General features: G+C 38.4%; 4 protein-coding genes across 4 annotated transcripts; 2 read left to right on the top strand and 2 right to left on the bottom strand.

The window, feature by feature from the left end:
* Positions 1-670: 670 nt before the first annotated feature.
* Positions 671-1,255, bottom strand: LOC306860205 (transcription factor HES-5-like; the record flags this gene model as incomplete). The annotated part of the gene is made up of 2 exons (XM_079401778.1): positions 671-1,084; positions 1,196-1,255. 2 exons carry the CDS (start codon positions 1,253-1,255, stop codon positions 671-673), a joined length of 474 nt encoding a protein of 157 aa, XP_079257904.1.
* A 1,617-nt stretch (positions 1,256-2,872) lies between these two features.
* On the top strand, positions 2,873-3,490 carry LOC306860520 (transcription factor HES-5-like; the record flags this gene model as incomplete). The annotated part of the gene is made up of 2 exons (XM_079402249.1): positions 2,873-2,932; positions 3,044-3,490. The coding sequence occupies 2 exons, from the start codon at positions 2,873-2,875 to the stop codon at positions 3,488-3,490; spliced, it is 507 nt and encodes a 168-aa protein (XP_079258375.1).
* Positions 3,491-7,228: 3,738 nt separating this feature from the next.
* On the top strand, positions 7,229-7,824 carry LOC306860136 (transcription factor HES-5-like; the record flags this gene model as incomplete). The annotated part of the gene is made up of 2 exons (XM_079401683.1): positions 7,229-7,297; positions 7,405-7,824. The coding sequence occupies 2 exons, from the start codon at positions 7,229-7,231 to the stop codon at positions 7,822-7,824; spliced, it is 489 nt and encodes a 162-aa protein (XP_079257809.1).
* Positions 7,825-10,510: 2,686 nt separating this feature from the next.
* LOC306860284 (taste receptor type 1 member 1-like) lies at positions 10,511-15,792 on the bottom strand (the record flags this gene model as incomplete). Its single annotated transcript, XM_079401902.1, has 7 exons — positions 10,511-11,065; positions 11,985-12,355; positions 12,730-12,850; positions 13,546-13,767; positions 13,870-14,625; positions 15,129-15,417; positions 15,632-15,792. The coding sequence occupies 7 exons, from the start codon at positions 15,790-15,792 to the stop codon at positions 10,511-10,513; spliced, it is 2,475 nt and encodes an 824-aa protein (XP_079258028.1).
* Between the last annotated feature and the right edge of the window lie 3,199 nt (positions 15,793-18,991).

Below are 18,991 nucleotides of genomic sequence, written 5' to 3'. Positions count from 1 at the left end.
GAACTGGGAAGAAATTAACAATGTCACAGACATTTAAAAGTATTAAGCCAGTGCAATGTGCAATGCAATACACCATCAAAGAAGGTAAGAACTTGACTTTGAATACAAAGAATAAAACTGAAATCACTAACAGTGACGATAAACAACTGCCCTTTACAGGGGAAACATCTCATTCATGTAAACACATGCAAACATTAAAAACAATCATTTGTGCTTTCAACACACAATCAAATCTTTCCTCCAAATTAAAAAAATATTTCTCATATAATAAGAGAAGCATTAGATCTGTTTCAAACAACAGAAATATAACAAAAAGCTTTCAGTGAATGAAAGCAGTGTCATCATCCTTTAAATGCAGAGAGAATAAACCCATTATGGGTGAAAGAGCTACAACAGCTCAAACGTCTGAATAAGACTTTTGACGTTTGTTTAAATCTTAATTTTTACGAATGTAGTAATCATTTCACACAGCAAATGATTCTGTACATTCTGATCAAATATCACTGGTCATATAGTTTCAATGAAACACAAACTTTCTCTGAAAGCAGATTAAAGGTCCTGCATAAGCAGCAGAGGCGGAAATCAATTCCTACGTTAGAATTTCAGTCCATGCCAATCTCAGACTGGCATTATGAATTCTGTCTGATAAATCATACGGGTGCTGGTGGCTCTACCAGGGTCTCCAGAGCGCTAGAGCTTGCTCTTTGCTGCTGCTCTGTGCGGCTGGTGAACTGATCTGAGGCGGCACTCGTGTGTTGTTCTCTGTGTAGGGCTGCTTGTGCAGGAAGTGCTTCAGCAGTCTTCTGTGGGACTCCGTCTGCACTGGACACTGAGACAGGAAGTTGACGGCCTCCTGCACACATCTGGAGCGTCCGTCACGAGCTGCAGTAGAGCTGCAGGCCGAGGGATTCTGGGAGCGCTGCTGGTGTCTCAAGAAATCCAGCGTCATCTCCAGGATATCAGCTTTCTCCTGTCTGGAGTCGGGCTGTTGCTTTAGGAACTCTTGACCCAGAAGAGTCTTGAGCTTCTCGATGCTGCGATTGATTCGTTCTCTGCGGATCTTCTCCACTATTGGCTTTCTCAGCTGAGGAAACATTAGGACATGCATTTAGAAACACTCATCCATCATTTATGCCATTTATATCTCAGAAGAATAGGATTCTGTGGAGTGAGATATGAGATGTTGAATATTTACCTTGTTTGTGAGTGGAAGTTGTTCTCTGCTGATGATTGATCCAGTGATTGTAGGTGCCATGGCTGTGTGTCTTGTGTTCAGTTCTCCGTTAGGATCAGATGTGATCTGTGCTCAGCTCTCTCTCCTCTCCATCTATTTATACTCCCAAATCTCCATATGAATGTGTGAGTCTGGAGTTTGCTGGAGGTTCTCACAGTCTGCAGCCAATGGGAGCATTCGAAAGTTTCAAAGGAGCAGGCTGCCACATGCTCAGTGAGGCATTTATTGCACAGGAAACAATGAGCTTGTCTCTGACAGGCAGGTGGAGGGGGGTGTATTACAGGGAAGAAGTTTGTGAGAAAGTGGAAACCCCTTTTGAAGTCTCTTCTGATGCTAAGAAACCAGTAAAAGAGTATGCGCCATTTTTATTAACTGTACGTCTGAGACCACTAGTGCAAATTATATTAATCATTTAAAAAACAGATTATATTAAAATTCTTTCTGTTGTTTAATTTATCAATGCCATCAGGCAATTTGCATACTTGATAAGTTACCTATTAGAACTGTAGAATCAAAAGTTTTTTGTAAATGAATTGTAATTTTGAATGGTTAATTAATGTTTGTAAAAACAAATGTTTCATTTTCAAGTTGAAATGAGGAAAATATCCAGTCTTGTTTCAGATGCCATAATTCAATAAATCAATTCAGCAGGCTACCTGTTGCAAAAAGCGTAACTTTTTGCTGAATAGCTCCTGGTTTAATCAAGTGTTAACGTTTCCTAACATGACAGTTAATTGGTCTTTAATTAAAAAAAATTCTGGGAAGAAAAAAAACAGGACAGCAATTCGATAGTGTGGTGCCACAGGTTTACTCTTTCAGATGCAGTTCAGATGTCCTCTCTCAGAATGAAGTCTTGAAAGTGATTTAGCTCAGGACTGGGACTGCACTTTCCACAGCTTTCCCACCGTCTGTCCATTCATCAGAGATCAATAGAAGTGTGCCTTGCTGCAGGCAATCAGGCAAGTCGTCAAGGGACTCTATAGAAACCTCACAGGGGTATTTATGACACTGTCCCTAATTGAGATGGGCATTTGTTTGCTTGTTTGGACTCATAGATTCATACTCAGAAATGAGAATTCAATAAATAGATTCATTCAATAAAATGGTGTAATATTTTTGCTATAGTGTAATCATTTTGTTGATGATTAGTAGCTGATTATTTATTGTCAGAAAAATGATTTTGAAACCACCTGTTTATTGTCCTTATGATTTTATTTTACTTTTTAAAATCACTATTAATAATGATATTTAATAATTCTAGAAATGATTCTAGAAATAAGGGAGAAATGGAAGAAATTTTGAACCATTATTTTCGTTATAGGTCTTTGAAATAAACAGCACGTGCTTTTGTGAGCAATTAATCCTAATGGTGAGCAACAAGGCTGCACTTTCTCACACACTCTCCCACCCTCCACCTGCTCCCCAGAGATGTGCTCATTGTGTCAGAGCAATAAGGGCTTCAGCAGCCATGTGGCGGCCCAAACGCTCCCATTGGCTGCAGACTGTGAGAACCTCCAGCAAACTCCAGACTCACACATTCATATGGAGATTTGGGAGTATAAATAGATGGAGAGGAGAGAGAGCTGAGCACAGATCACATCTGATCCTAACGGAGAACTGAACACAAGACACACAGCCATGGCACCTACAATCACTGGATCAATCATCAGCAGAGAACAACTTCCACTCACAAACAAGGTATATATTCAACATCTCATATCTCACTCCACAGAATCCTATTCTTCTGAGATATAAATGGCATAAATGATGGATGAGTGTTTCTAAATGCATGTCCTAATGTTTCCTCAGCTGAGAAAGCCAATAGTGGAGAAGATCCGCAGAGAACGAATCAATCGCAGCATCGAGAAGCTCAAGACTCTTCTGGGTCAAGAGTTCCTAAAGCAACAGCCCGACTCCAGACAGGAGAAAGCTGATATCCTGGAGATGACGCTGGATTTCTTGAGACACCAGCAGCGCTCCCAGAATCCCTCGGCCTGCAGCTCTACTGCAGCTCGTGACGGACGCTCCAGATGTGTGCAGGAGGCCGTCAACTTCCTGTCTCAGTGTCCAGTGCAGACGGAGTCCCACAGAAGACTGCTGAATCACTTCCTGCACACGCAGCCCTACACAGAGAACAACAAATCAAATAAAATCAAATCACTTTTATTGTCAACACACGAGATCAGTTCACCAGCCGCACAGAGCAGCAGCAAAGAGGAAAGTCCAGCCTCTGCTGGCCTCTGGAGACCCTGGTAGAAGCCGTTGTATGTGAATGTGAACTACCACGATTAACTCTGTTATTACAGAACGTTATTTCAGATCTACCTCTTTCATGAGAGAACAATTGCCCTGTATTCCTATATTTGGATCTCACTGTATTTTTGCCATTGGCAAATTATGCTTCAAGCAAATTGAATCTGCTATGTTAGCAATTATATATCTCATACTGAGATGTAATATTGATATTCTATTAATATGTTCCATGTTTCTGAATAGATCCAATGGATCTTATGATTTTTATTAACCTCTTGTTCTTTTTTGAATATTTTATTGTTGGTGTTGTAGATTTGATATAATCAACTATATGACCAATAAATTCTTTTATAAAGATTATTTAGGTAACTGCGTTTTAAACAAGTGAAAGGTGTGTCTAACCATCAAGCACAGTGGTAGAAAAACAATGTTAAGCACTAAATGAAGATGCTGGATATCATCTGCAAATGTTTTATAAAAGTAATAAATGTCTATTTTACATCAAATTTTCTGTGGCAATGTGCACATTCATTAGCCTTCAAACCATCATATTCACACATTCCACTAACGTTTTATTTGCATCAGTTAGTTTCACACTGTAAAAAGTGATAAGTTGACTTAACTTAAAAAAACTGAGGAAACCCCTTGCCTTAAAATTATTAAGTAAATAATAATTAAAAAAATAAGTGAAGTGAATTTGACAATTTATTAAGTAGGTTAAGACCCAATATCTAAAAGGGCATTAAGATATCTTTAATACTTTTTGAGTTACATGCCTGCAAACTTTAAGAAAAAACCACTGGCACATAATGCAACAAAGACAGCTAAAGTCAACAGATTTTACTAACAGACCTACCAATCTCTGTGTGAAAGTAACATAATGATGCTGCCATTTTTCTGAAGTCATTTTTAACCCTCTGTAATTTGGCTCTGAATCTCAGGTGAAAATTCTTTCCACCCTATACAAACTAGTGGATTACTCCGTAAATATTCACCCGTGACATTTAATCTTTTGGTTTATCACTATTCACGTTTATCCTTCCATATTAGCAATATCAAAACTTTGAGCGGGGACCTCTGGTTGGGTTGACACGGAACGTCCCAATATTGTTTAGCACTTTAAATAAATAATATAAAGAGAAAAAAAGAAATGAAATATATGAACAAACACCTGAGTAAGAATTTCTAGGTTTGAACTGATTTGAAAACTCCTGCTGAATCCTGGGAAAGTCCTAAAAGTGTTTGAACAGTGTCTGAAGTCCAGATGGTCTCGCTACGTCTTAGTTCCCCCTCTAATAAAGAGAGTTCAAACACCGTGACTAATATGATGTGTAACAAGACACACTTCTTTTGTTTCCTTACTGTGGGCAGTCAATGAACCGACTGTGGGAAAGGAAGGCTAACCTCTCAAAAGCCCTGTGCCTTATGTCACACAAACCTTGTCTTCAGGCCTGCTGCTACAGTTGGTTGAGTGAAGAGGAATCACAGGAACCAAATCATACGTCCAACTCAATTGCAACTTAGAACAGGCTTCATATCTGCTCTAGCTGAGTGAGAATATATATACAGTAGATAGATATATATATATATATAAAGGGATAATTTATATTTCTTTGCTAAAATGTTTTAAAACGCAACAAGGTGGTCTGAATTCCTCACTATTGCACAAAGCTTGATTTACTAAGTTCGTGTGTAACACTAAGACTGACTGTTTGTTTTACAACAAAGATGCAATTAACATTTTCAATGGAGCAATTAGTGCATTGTTTGCACTCGTCAGATTAGAGCACCCAGGATGGTGGGAATGTCCTCAAACACAGTATTTCAATAGCGTATATGTGAAAAATACAAGCAAGCACAAACACACAGAACACACACTATGTATGTAGCATAAACACTAGTCTTTGCTATCCATCACAATACAAAGAGGCGACAAACAAACTTACATTTGTTTAATTTCAGCTATTGCCCAAAGCAATAATTCTCATTTTCTCTAAAATAACTAATTAAACTAAAATGAAGTCAAAAAAACTATATAGGCTACATATAAAAGAAACTAGCCTAATAAAATGACACCAAAAAACCTGCAACAAAAATCACTAAAACTTTAAAAATAAACCAAAAAATTTTCACCATTATTCAAAATATTAACTGCAATTGTAATACTAGAATTATAATAATTAGAATATACCACCTACACCATTCAAGTTGAAGACTTGTAAATGAAAGACTAGGTAGGCTAATGTAAAAGAGCAGACAAGTATTCATAATTTAGACGGAGGAAATTGACTATAAAACTATATTTAAATAAATGGATTTTGTGTCTTCTGAACAAAATTTAAATGCTGTTTACATACAGTATAGCTACTGTATTTGTGAGTTTGTTCTGAGGGATTTCAAATTCCAAGCGTCTTCAAATAGCACCATTCATAATCAATTATTCACCTGCTCATTCCCATGCGCTTTACTGCCACAGTAAAACCACTTTACTGACGTGCTCCTATTTTGTTTGTGTCAGTGTCTAATAGTAGGCGAACACCGCGCCGCACAATCACCCTCACTGATCTCAGAGAGCTCATGGAGCCTGCTGGCACGTTACAATAAATGATTTCGTCTCATATAATTTTTTTTAGCATATAAAGATTGAGATATTTTATCATCTTGATCTTTCTCACGCGTGCCTTCTCGTTTCTCATGCTGTTTAACAGCTACATGAGAACTTCCGTAATCTGGCACGTGCTCGTGCACGCGTCTGTTTTGCCAGCTAACTTCAGTAAAACTGACAGTCATGTTGTTAACAGTTATCAAAGGAATATTCCTGGGCTGGCAACGACTGGAGTCTATGTTTCCAGCTGGGTCTCTCGTGCCTTTATGTAGCAGTTTTAACCACGTGCCATTGTAGCAAGTAGTTGGTCAGGCTCCTGGAACATTTGACACAAAAAAAAAAAGAACAATGAACCAATTTTAACTTTAAAATTTCTTGTAATTTTCACGATTAATTACAAAAACATCAAGTAACATTGAATTAAATATTTAAATTTTAAGTAGTATACTTCATACAATACTATTTTTAAAATAGTATTTTCTTGTAATACATACTCTGATAATTTCGTTTTATTTACAACTTTGAAAAAATAACTTCTTACAGTCTGTATTCTTTTTAATCACTGGACAGTTTGTGTTATCTAGAATTTCTGCAATATATGTTATACTTTATTGCAGTAAAATGTATGTGCATACATTGTTTTTCATCAATGAACAGTTTGTGCTTTATTGCATTATATTTTGGTTACACAAAGTGTGTATTAGATGCATGTGCAAACATCAATCGAGCATTATCATGGTTCATCAAAAATATTTTATTATTAACTTTTGTATTCTACCAAACCTGCTTTTGTGCATTTGACCCATTTATTTATCATAATTTTTTGATACACAAATTAAATTGTTCTAATTGGCTTAAGGGTCAGATTCCTTCACTAAACCTTCAAGTGTGGCGTCCCTCTGATACCTTGGGAAACATTCCTTCAGTGGAAGGCGAGCAGGCAGTTAACCATAAAATTAATGTCCTCTATTGTTGTGATGAGCCGGCCCTCTGGTCTCAGAGTGGGGGAACAGTAACAGCACAGGCCACATGGCTTTATAATGCTAATGCTGCTATATAAAACCAGGGGGCTGTTCCTCACAGAAACTCACAACTCTTTTTGCCACCAAAGAAAAGCAAGCTGTCCAAGCTTGGACATGGCACCCCATTCAGTTACACTTTCGTTTTTTGACCATGTTCACTTCAGTGACAAGGACAAAATGAAGGTATGTTTAATAACAATGCAATTCTTTTTCCAAATGATTCACCAAAATTGCATTCTGCGTGCAGTTTGAAAGATGTTCTTAATCAATGTTCCTGCACCTGATTTCAGCTGAGGAAGCCAATTGTTGAAAAGATGCGCAGAGACCGCATCAACAGCTGCATCGACCAACTCAAGAGTCTGCTTGAGAAGGAGTTCCACAGCCACGACCCCAGCGCCAAACTGGAGAAGGCCGATATCCTGGAAATGACTGTCAGCTTTCTCAAACAGCAGCGGCAGCAGCAGCAGCAGCAGCAACAGCTTCCTCAGAGGGACTATAATGAAGGTTACTCTCACTGCTGGAGGGAGTCTGTCCACTTCCTCACTCTTCATTCCACCGGAGGAGGATCTGGCCGGGAGCTCCAGTATCTCCACAATGCCCAGCGAGCGAGCGCTGCTATCGGCTTCGATCCACCAGTTCCTTCCTCTAAACTGAGCATGGCTGGTTTGCAACAGCCTGACATCAGGAGGCCTGTCTGGAGACCCTGGTAGAGATGCTGTGAACTATAAACCCTGAGGGACAGTCGTATTAACGTCTCTCATGAAAGTAGGAGATTAATTTCCAAAGTTTGTTTTGTCATCATATTGATTGACAAAAACTTAAGACAAACATGTGTTTGTCAATAGAAAGAGGTGGATTAATGCGCTTCTTGTTCTGTTTTAATAGCTCTTAATGTGATGTGTGTTTTTTTTACCACATGTGATTTCTTAAATAGTTGTTTTGTATATGTATGTTTTGATGTATGCATATTTAATTGAGGTTGACTCCAGTGGAGTTTTCTGTATCAGACCTTTAAAATGAAATTTTACATCAAAGTTTTTCATAGTATCTTTATGTTTGCACTGAGAATTTTCCATTGTTTGTTAGGGAAGGCATGTTGTGCCTTTGATAAAGGATCCAGTTTGTTGTCTTGACCAATGATGTTTTTGAAAACGAGCTCTTATGACAAATATTTTCTGTTAATAAAATTCTACATTACCAGTTCATGGTTTTTGGTGTTTTAATAATTACTGTTTGCATGTCATAGACATCTAATCAGTTTTTTTAATTGCTTAAAAAACTGGCACAATATGTGCAATAGTTTGATTTTAAAAAATGTGGTATGAAAACACAGAGCTGATAATATATATTAATTTATGTTAACGGGTTAAGGAACTAAACTAAAGTTCCTTTGCGCCGTAGCATAAATGGCTGCCCACTGCTCCGGGTGTATGTTCACGGTGTGTGTGTGTGTGTGTTCACTGCTGTGTGTGTGCACGATGGATGGGTTAAATGCGCACGAATTTCGAGTATGGGTCACCATACTTGGCACTATGTCACTTCACTTCACTTAAGTTGTTCCAGAATTGTATATAATATAAAAATAAAACAAATAGAAGCTTAAAAAATACTAAATGACTTCACATCAATTTGTATTTATTTATTTTTATTTTTTTGAAGCAGACAGAGAGAAATATATATACTATTTATTTTTATTATTATTTTGCTGGAATTTAATATGGTATTTATAAAAAATACAATAGAAATGTTTTATTTTAAGAGCTATTGTACAATTTTTACGCTCTCAAATAAATCTAGACTATGTCTATATAAGATTTCTACCAGCACAGATGGGTAACGTCACGTTAAATACAATTACGCAGCCTCCCCTCTACAGGCACACGTCTATTGTTCTCCCCTCCTGAGAATATCACACTCACAATAGCAAAGTAGTGTGGGAAACACTTCCGTGCTCCCAACTCACACGTTCCGGAGTCAATGGAGATGACCTCCCTAACAACAGCAAGCCTTTCATCCCATCTTTTCCCAGGGGCTGATGCAAGTGTGTGTGTGTCACTGAACAATTAGACAAGCAACAAGTGGAGTCCAAAAGTCTATATGGAAAATTCAGGATTTAAGATTGGATTTAAATCTGTAAATAAAAAGAAAGCTTTAGGATTAAAAAAAAAAAAGAAAAAGAAAAAAAAAGTAAAACAAAGCAGGAGGAATATTTTAATCCTACACTATTTCCAAGTCAATAATCAAGTGACATTTTGACACTTTGTACAGCTGGTCAGATGTTCCCCCATTAAAGCTCAAATGCTGTTTGGGCATAAAAGAATATTTCACCCCAAAAAATTTACATTTGAATCAACCATTATCACAGTTCATCAAAAATATTTCATTTTCATCTCTTGTATTCTACCAAACCTGTTTTTGTAAAACATGCACAACCTATATTCATCAGAATTTTGATACAGAAATTAAATCCCATTTTTCTATTTGGCTGAAGGGCGAAGATTCTTAAAGGAATATTTCACTCAAAAATGAAAATTTGCTGCAAACTTAGTCATCCTCAAGCCATGCAAGTTGTATCTTCATTGGAACAGATAATATCTACAGATCAAGCACTGTTACAGGCGAAAACAGTCCAAAACATTTTTGAACAAATTACTTTTGATATGAGAGGACAACATTGAAACAAGCGTTATTATGGATTATGGACGTATTATTTTGGTTAGATGTGCTGAAATAATGGATTTGTTTATTTCAAACTGGCAGCTCTTCACTTTACAAGACATTTATTGATAGACTGGAGTCATGTGGATTATTGTGATGTTTTTATCAACTGTCTGGACTCTCTTTCTGACGGCACCCATTCACTGCAAAGGATTCATTGGTGAGAAAGTGATGCAATGCTAAATTTCTCCAAATCTGTTCCGATGAACAAACAAATTCATCTACATCTTGGATAACCTGAGGGTGAGTTCATTTTGATTTTCATTTTTGGGTGAACTATTCCTTTAAAGACTTACTAAAGACAAACAGGACAAGTAAAGCCATCTGTTCTTGTATCTGCAAGACCAAGATCATGATTTAAATCAGCTGCCCAATTAAATCTGTTCTCCGAGTTGTTTAGAGTGAAACTGGGCACCCATGAGAGTGGAGCTCATGACAGATGTTCACGCAGGCCAGTTGAACCGGGTGCTCTGCCCTTTCCATAGCCAACACAATTAGGCTTTCTCTGTCATTCTGCCCACTGGCTACGCATATGCCAAATTACAAACAGTCCAGAGACAATTAGAGTATCGGTTGCTTCTAAAAGACTGAAACTGGGATTATGTTGCTCTGTATTGTTAATAGGCTCTACTGGATTATCCTACTGTTGAGAGACAGAGTAGAAAGTCATATTTGCTGTCACTGCTTGGACATGGTGTACATTTGAATGCAGTTTTGGAAGTGAGCTGTTGTATTCAACTGGGGCTTTATCAACATTATGTACACCTTTGGCAAAAAGTAGCCGCCGAGTATCCCTAGCACACTAAACAGGATGGCACCTACGTTTAGGGCCATGGCAAAGCTCCCTCTGGAAATGCAGTAAGCTGTGAAGAACGTGATCCAAGAAATCATATATATCATGAGACTAAATGTAATGCATTTGGCCTCATTATAATTGGCCGGCAGATCTTTTCCCATGTAGCTCAGGCAGAAACAAATTAAGCTCAACACACACACAAAAATGAGCTCGGCGAAGGCCCCGAGAGACAGAGTCTTACTGCACTCCAGAATAATGCTGTCACTGTAGAAGTCATAGTCCCGAGATGGAAAGGGAGGGTCGAGGAGCATGCGAAGAAGAGAGATGAAGGCCTCCACCACTGTCGTGATGAAGATGAACATCTCAGGCCCTCGATTCTTAGCCCAGGTCTCATAGGATCTTGGCAGTTTGGAGGACCATTTAAATATACAAACCACCTGAAAAGAGAAAGATTTGTGTCATATTATGAGAACTGATGAGGATGAAAGTTATTTATTAAGAATGCACAATATAGATATATCATATTAGTTACTAGCAAATATTGGATATTTAATTGCTCATGCTCATTTCCCCTATTTTTACCATTAGATTACCTTTGTTGTCATCTAACACTCCCTTAAATTTAATATTTAAAAATACCAATAATTTAATAACTCTTGTCATCTCAAATTTAATATGAATTTTTCACACTGCACATTATAATGTTGTAATGCCTAAATTCACGTAACATTTAAAACCACTGATTTTAGTTTTTGGTTTTAATGTGAAAAAATTATTATTGTATTTTACTATAGTTTATCCCTAATATTTAAGAGTAGATAAACTTGATCACTATAAGCTAATATTATTTTCTTAATTTTGAACAGTACATTGACTGTTTCACCTAGAGTTATTTTATACAATATTTATTTGTATTTTAAATTATATTTTCAGTTTTCATTTTAGTTAAATATTTTTGTAATTTGATGTGCTCTTGACCCTTATAATTTTTTTAATATTTCTATTAACTTTTATTTTCATTTCAGTTTTAGTCATTTTAGTACTTCAACTTAGTTTATTTCAGTTATTAGCCAAAACAACATTTCACATTTTAATTTTTCACCTTATATTTATATTTTACTTTATTTCAATCACCAAAAATTAATTTTCAAATTTTAATCAATTTAGTTTTCATTAACACTGGTTTCACCAACTATAAATCTCACATACATCTTATTGCAAAATGTTTTGCTTGAAAATTATGCTATCTTTCATTAAAAAACAGTTTGTTAAATATTTTGTTATCTAACATATAGCTATTGACCTCTTAATAGATATTAACCTCTACTACATTGTCAAATAACAAGCTCTATACACCTGAAAAGAGCGCACGGTCACACACGCCAGGCAGACGGTGAAGCTGATAATGAAGAGGGGCTGTTTGAGGAGGCAGCCGATGTGGGAGGGTCTGCTGAAGTGGCACAGTGTGCTGCAGGAGGCCACGGTCAGAGACGCCAGCATCAGCAGACAGGTCTTCCCTCCAGCCGACCTCACCACAGGGGTATTGAGGTTGAACAGGAAGATGACAGCTGTGCCAAGGGTGAGAAACAGGGTCACCCCCAGGTATATGAGCAGGGCTGTAGTGAGCGGAGCGCCCCACGGCAGGTACAGCTCTGCTCTCTTCTTACATGTCTCACTCTCTTCTTCAGACCAGTAGTCTCTGGCACACGCTTGACAGAAAGTGTAACCTATGAGAACATATGAAGTCAAGTTAGTATAAGGCGCATTTAAAATGTCTCATTATGAGGCTACATTACAGAATTTAAAGGAATAGTTCACCTAAAAATATAAATTCTGTCATTAATTACTGTCATTCCAAATAAGGTCACAACGCTCTCAGATTTAATCAAAAATATCTTAATTTGCATTCCGAAGATGAACGAACGTCTTACGGGTTTGGAACGACATGAGGGTGAGTATGGAGGGTGAGGGTGAGGATAAAGAAAGTGCTCCATCTGCTGGATATACTGTGATCAACATCCTATGACTACGTGTTTCCTCCATTGAACAACCTTATGCACTAGCACTTTATAATTATATGATATTTGGAGTGTTTCTGAACCTGTTTTGTTGAGGAAGGTGGCAGCAGGGCATGCCATGCAGTCAAAGCAACACTTATGCTGTCCGGTCATGAGTTTTCTGTGTCCGTAAGGACACTCTGGAGAACACAGTGACTCAGGAACCTAGACAGAATAATAATATTAATCATAATAATAATAATTTTCATTATTATTTCTGGCACCATATTTGAATTATTTCTCTTCTTTATTATATTAAATTGTTATCATTATTATTATTATTTCATTATTTATTTATTTTTTGTCACTGTTTTTGTTGTGTAGATACTGATGTAGATGGAAAACTATTTGGAAGCACATACACTTCAAAAGTTTGGGACAGTAATATTTTTTTATGTTTTTTGAAAAGTCTCTCCAAGTGCACACCAAGGGTGCAGTTATTTGATAAAAAATACAGTAAAACAGTAATAGTTTGAAATATTATAATTCTAAATATTTTAATATCTTTTAAAATGTAATTTACTTCTGTTATACAAAGCTGAATTTTTAGTAGCCAGTTTTATTTTATTTTATTTATGAATGCAATAATAAATGTACGAATGCATGATAAATTAGAAAAGTTTTTTTTTTCCCCCATTTTTCCCCACTCTTATGATATGGCATGGGCGAGCCAACTTTTGCCACAGGCCCGTCTGATTTAAAGTATCCGTGCAGAATAAATCTATTAATTTCTTAACATTTCTTTAAAACAACAACAAAAGAAACTTACTGACCCCAAACTTTTGAGCGGTACTGTAAGTAGTTTGTTATACAGTACATAAGGAAAATATAAGGAAATGCATATAAGGAAATAAACTTACCTTGGTTACAGGAGACACTTGACCTGTCCATTTAATCTGAGAGGCATCCAACTGAAGTTCAGTCGGACCCGGAGTGTAATTTCCCACCACCTTAAGTGACCACTGGCCATCCGTCCATACCCACGTCACTATATCATAACCTGTAGGAGGGTCTCCATTCTTATCAAAATAAAATGACGCATTTCGAATTGAAAACCGAACTCGTTTTAGCTGATGAAATACCTGTGGGATTCAAAGAAAGCAATTTCATTAATAAATCACAACACACATTGCAAATGTGCTATAATACAGTATTTCAGGGATTTTTCCTCTGAAAGCACTCACCTCCCATGGCTGCACGTTATATTTCTGACACAGTCCAGAGTCACAATGCAGGATGTTGTGCAGCGCATGAGCCACCGCATACACGGCCTTATACACGTTAAAGGAGGAAACAATGTCATACTGTGACATAGAAAAGCCTTGAATCGCTATTTCATAAAGCTTTGTATTTTGCATACATGGGACACTGTGCTTGAATGGGCTGTTTAGACTAATTTCTTTAAGTCTGGGCACAGACAGCCTTTCAAAATCTTCAAAACCACTGAATTCAGTATATTGGACTGCGACACCGAGGACAGTCCCTATCGTACTGATCCCTGGTATACTACTCACTGTTGACGCCACCGACCAATCCTCTGTCCCAATCCACACTTTTCCTGTCACGTTTTGGTCAATAACAAAAGGAAAGAAGCCAGCGGCCCGCCTCTTATTGGCAAAGATAACAATAGTGTTGACTTTGGTTTTGAGGATGTTTTTGACCATGTCTTGCATGTATTGCTTTGTTTTATCAGTTACAGCGGGTATCACGGCTTGATATGCAATACACAAATTGTAAAGCGACGCTTGCTGGGATAAGCCTTGCATTCCCTGTATACCGTATGAATTGTCACTACCAAGAAGGGCGATCCAGGTCCAGTTAAATCTGACGAGGATTTGTATCATTGCGCTGACTTGGTTTTTGTCACTGGGAATGGTGCGGAAGAAAGCTGGATAGAGGATCTTGTTGCTCAGCAATTCATTTGATGCCTCATAGGAGATCTACAAATACCAACAAAAAAAGAAAATGAAAATTGTATGAAGGAAAACATACATATACATGCATTTATTTATATATAGAAACATATAATTACAAATATAGATAATTAAAAGTGGGGGAAGGTTGACAAAAAATACAGTAATTAAAAATAAACATTTTAAATACTTGAAATTATATATGCATTTTTCAAAATTATTTATTTTTTAAATGTATATATTTTTTTAAAATAAAAAGTATATCATATAAATACAGAATATATATATATATATATATATATATATATATTCCCATCAGACTTATATTTTCTGTATTTTATATATTTAAATATTCTGTGTATATGTATATATGTACACATGAACATTAAATAAATGAAAAATATATTCATTTTAAATAGAAATATCTTTGAAATACGCATTAAAACCTGGTTTGATTACAATGTAACTGCTATTAAAAACTGAATTTATTAATATTAAATCAAGTGACTGCTGTTGTGATCATGCCATACCTGAGGGACCAGAAATGCACCAAGAGCAGCGGCTGGTGTGAAAGAGTAGGAACTGCTGTCAGGACCGATGATGGCCACAGCACGGCTGTCCACAACTGAACTGTCATCCTGCTGGGCCAGCAGATCCAGGGTGGCCAGATTGCTGGCTGGGAGGGAGCATAGGTCATATGTCTGGTAGCCCAGCGTAACCCCTGGAAGGAGTTGCTTATTCTGGGTGCCGTTGTTAATTTCATCCACTGCATATCTGAAGGCCTGCACCAGATGATAGCCATGCTTATTGGTCAAGCCTCTGGAAATAAAATTAAAGACAAGAAGTGTTCTGCAAAGTATGGTAAATAATAATACATCTTTGTTTGTTTTTTGTTTGGAAGACCTCATACATGTTTTCACTGATCAAAAAAGAATAAATATACCTGTAGAAGACACTGACATGATCACAGACAAATGGAATATGCAAACAACAATAAAATTACATCATATATCAGATTTTATTTCATTCTTACTTAGTGCAGTCAGTCAGGTAAGGTGTCGGTGGGATGGTGGAATCTGAATTATGGAGAGGGAACCAGCCAGAGATGATATAATCTCCTTGAAGGTGGAGCCCTTCACTGTCGCTATAGCTCAAGAGACCGAGAAACACAAACCAGACCAGCATCTTGCCCATTCTACCTCTGTTATGAGCTATTCAGAAACTTGAGCTTTTAAACACTCTCTTCACACCAGCCCACTGTTTCTCCATACTCTGTTGGCGGCAAGGATTTGCATGCTACGGGTAATTACGACGGAGAGATTCATTTGCCTGAAATTTGTTACCAAAGCGTTTAGGTGTTTGAATGTCTAGTACAATTGTAAGTAAAAACACAAACAGATGCGATAATGGAGTCTGTATATTGTAACAAATTTTTATGTCTCTTCATGTTCATATTCAGTTAAGCCAAGACTGCGAATTTGGTTTTCTTTTAACAGTTCAGTAAACAAAGTGTTAATGTTGATTAACTTACATTTAAGACACAATAGTGCAAGTATTTTTACTTATTTTGTAAATAAGTAATTATGTATTTTTACTCCCTTAATGAAAATAACTGCAAAAGAAGCAGCTTCAGAACGAAACGATTCAGTTATCAACACAGCAGTGAAGTTTTAGTTTCTGAATCAATCTGTTTTAATCAAATCAGTTGAGTGAATCATTCAAAGATTCACTATAATGTTAAAAAGAGAACTGTTTTGGGCCAGTTTTTGTTCATAATGGTAGATGTTTTATTTTATCAACAGGAGATGTTTAAATTGCAACCTGTAACGCTAGTTACGTATGTAACTGTGGTTCTGTGAATTCCGGATGACCGCCAGAGGCGGTGCTAAGCACTAGTGGATAATCGCTGCGCCAGCTAGATAGGTCGAGAAAAAATAACAACAAAGTCACATCATGACCTCGACCGAGATGCGAGGATATAAACCACAGGAGCTCGATGCCCAGCCTCGGAATGCCAGCTGCACAGCTGCACAGACTTCCGCCAAGGAAACTCCCCGTATGGCGGCCCAAGATGAAGAGACAGTTCTAGTAGAGTGACAAGTAACACCCACTGGTAAAAGCTGATTAGAATTACTATATGCTAGCTTTATCACCTCAACAATCCAACGTGACAATTTTTGCTTAGACAAGGGGGCGCCCTTGCGTACCTCACCATAACACAAATAACTGATCCGTCTGTCTAAAATGAGCAGTAGACTTAGCATAGCACCTCAAAGCCCTTACAGGACAGAGAAGATGAGACCTCCCCCCCATCTGCATCAGAAAGAGAAAGAGGAGGTTGATAAGCAGTCAAATGAATAGACTGATTCACAAATTGTGGCGAAAGGAGAAAGGTTGGATTAGGCCGTAGAATGACCCCAGAATCCTCTGGTAACCAGCGTAAGCACGGTGCACTCACTGACAGGGCATGAAGCTCGCAAATGCGTTTAGCAGAAGGCTAACAGGAAAGATACCTTCAAGGACAACCACTTAATATCCACAACATCCAATGGTTTAAATTGCGGTGTGCAAAGAAATTCTAGAACAAGTGGCAAGTCCCAAACAGGAAAGGAAGTAGAATGAACAGGTTTTAAACATCTCGCTCCCTTCAGAAAACTACATACAAGGTTGTGAGATCCCAAGGATGCTCCATCAACTGGGGCATTGTTGTAATGATGATGGCGGCGCACAGGAGTGCAGCGGCTTCTCGAGCTCCCGGTCAAAATTTGGTTTCTCATAGGAAGAGTGAGGAATTGGGTGCATGTGCGGCTAAGTCCGCATGTTATAGTGCATCTGAACTTTGTGAAATTAACTACAAGAAAACAGCGACACTACCAGCGGATCTTAAATCGAAACTAGGCAGGATGAAGCTATTGAGGTCAGCGGTATGGCAGAGCAATGCATGGCGGCTGAGAGGCAAGAGAATGTGGTGCAGCCAACATCCCCATTAGTTGTAGAAGGGCACGATAAGGTATCCTTGCTCCCATGCGGAAACGAGTCAGAAACTGAAAAATACTGTCTGTCCGAGTGCGAGACAGTGTAGCAGACATTGTGACAGAATTGAGCGTTATTCCTATGAAGGTTATGGTCTGCTCTGGAACCAGATGAATTTTTGTGTAGTTTACAGTAAGGCCCAGCTTCTGTGCTCCAGAACAATCTTGGTGTCGCGTAGAGCATGCACTCTTGTTGGGGCGCAGAGAAGCCAATCGTCTAAATAGGGCAGAATCCTTATGCCCTTGGACCAAAGAGGAGACACGGCTGCACTGATGCATCTCGTAAAAACACGAGGAGCCAGAGATAGCCCGAATGGCAGGACTCTGAACTGATAGACCTGACCCTGAAATCTGAATCTTAGGAATTTCCTGTGGTGGAGAGCAATAGGAACATGAAAGTAAGCATCCCTTAAGTCTACACTCACAAACCAGTCTCCTTTCATCACAGATCGAAGAATGTCGACTGTGCGCAACATCTGAAAGGGAAGACGCTTCAGGAACACATTGAGGTGTCGCAGATCCAAAACTGGGCGAAAACTGCCATCCTTTTTTGGAACGAGGAAGTAAGTTGAGTAAAAACCGTTTCTTTGTTTGAGAAGGGGAACTTTCTCTTTGGCTCCTTTCAACAACGCCGAACGAATTTCCATGGAAAGGGCCATTAATCTTGTTGAATCTTTGACGACTGTCGGAAGAATTCCTGAAAACCTTGGACGCCAGCGTCGAAACTGCAGACTGTATCCCTTGTTCAGAGTCGTCAGAACCCAGGGGCCGGATGTAGAATTTTCCCAGCAATGTAGGTGTTCTGCAGTGAAATGGCCGACTGCCAGCACAGGAACGTCAGGGTTTCGGGTTTCTGCCCTTTGGACCTGTGTGTGTGTGGGGGGGGCGCTGACATGGCCCTCCTTGATGGTGGCGGGGGAAAGGGCGGCGTGACTGAGTCTCTTCAGCCACTCTATGTAGCTGTGGTGTTTGAAGTTGTGGACCGCTGTGGTGACGCAACCGCTGCTCCGAGCTGGAGTAGCGTGGGTGAGTCGGTGTCGATGGCATCCTAAAAGAGGGAGCCCGTGGGGCCTGAGTTAACTGTCGTGTGGCCTCTGATAACTTCATTCTCTTTTCCAATAGTTGAGAAATGTTGGGGCCAAAGAGATGTCCAGGTACAATTGGTAGTTCTCTCAATGTCTTCTTACAATCTTCAGACAATCTTGCCTGAGCAAGCCATACTTGACGTCTTGCTGTTAAAAGGGTCGCCGACAGTGTCCCAAGTTCACGCGTCACATGACCCATAGTCAATAGGGCAGTCTGTAAAAACTGAGGCACAGAGGGGTCAACATTTGCTGACTCCAATGTGGCGTTACAGGCAA

Source organism: Barbus barbus (assembly GCF_936440315.1).
Source record: "Barbus barbus genome assembly, chromosome: 41".
NCBI lineage: Eukaryota > Metazoa > Chordata > Actinopteri > Cypriniformes > Cyprinidae > Barbus > Barbus barbus.
The sequence above is the reverse complement of the archived record's forward strand: the minus strand, read 5'-3'. Positions and strand labels throughout refer to the sequence as shown.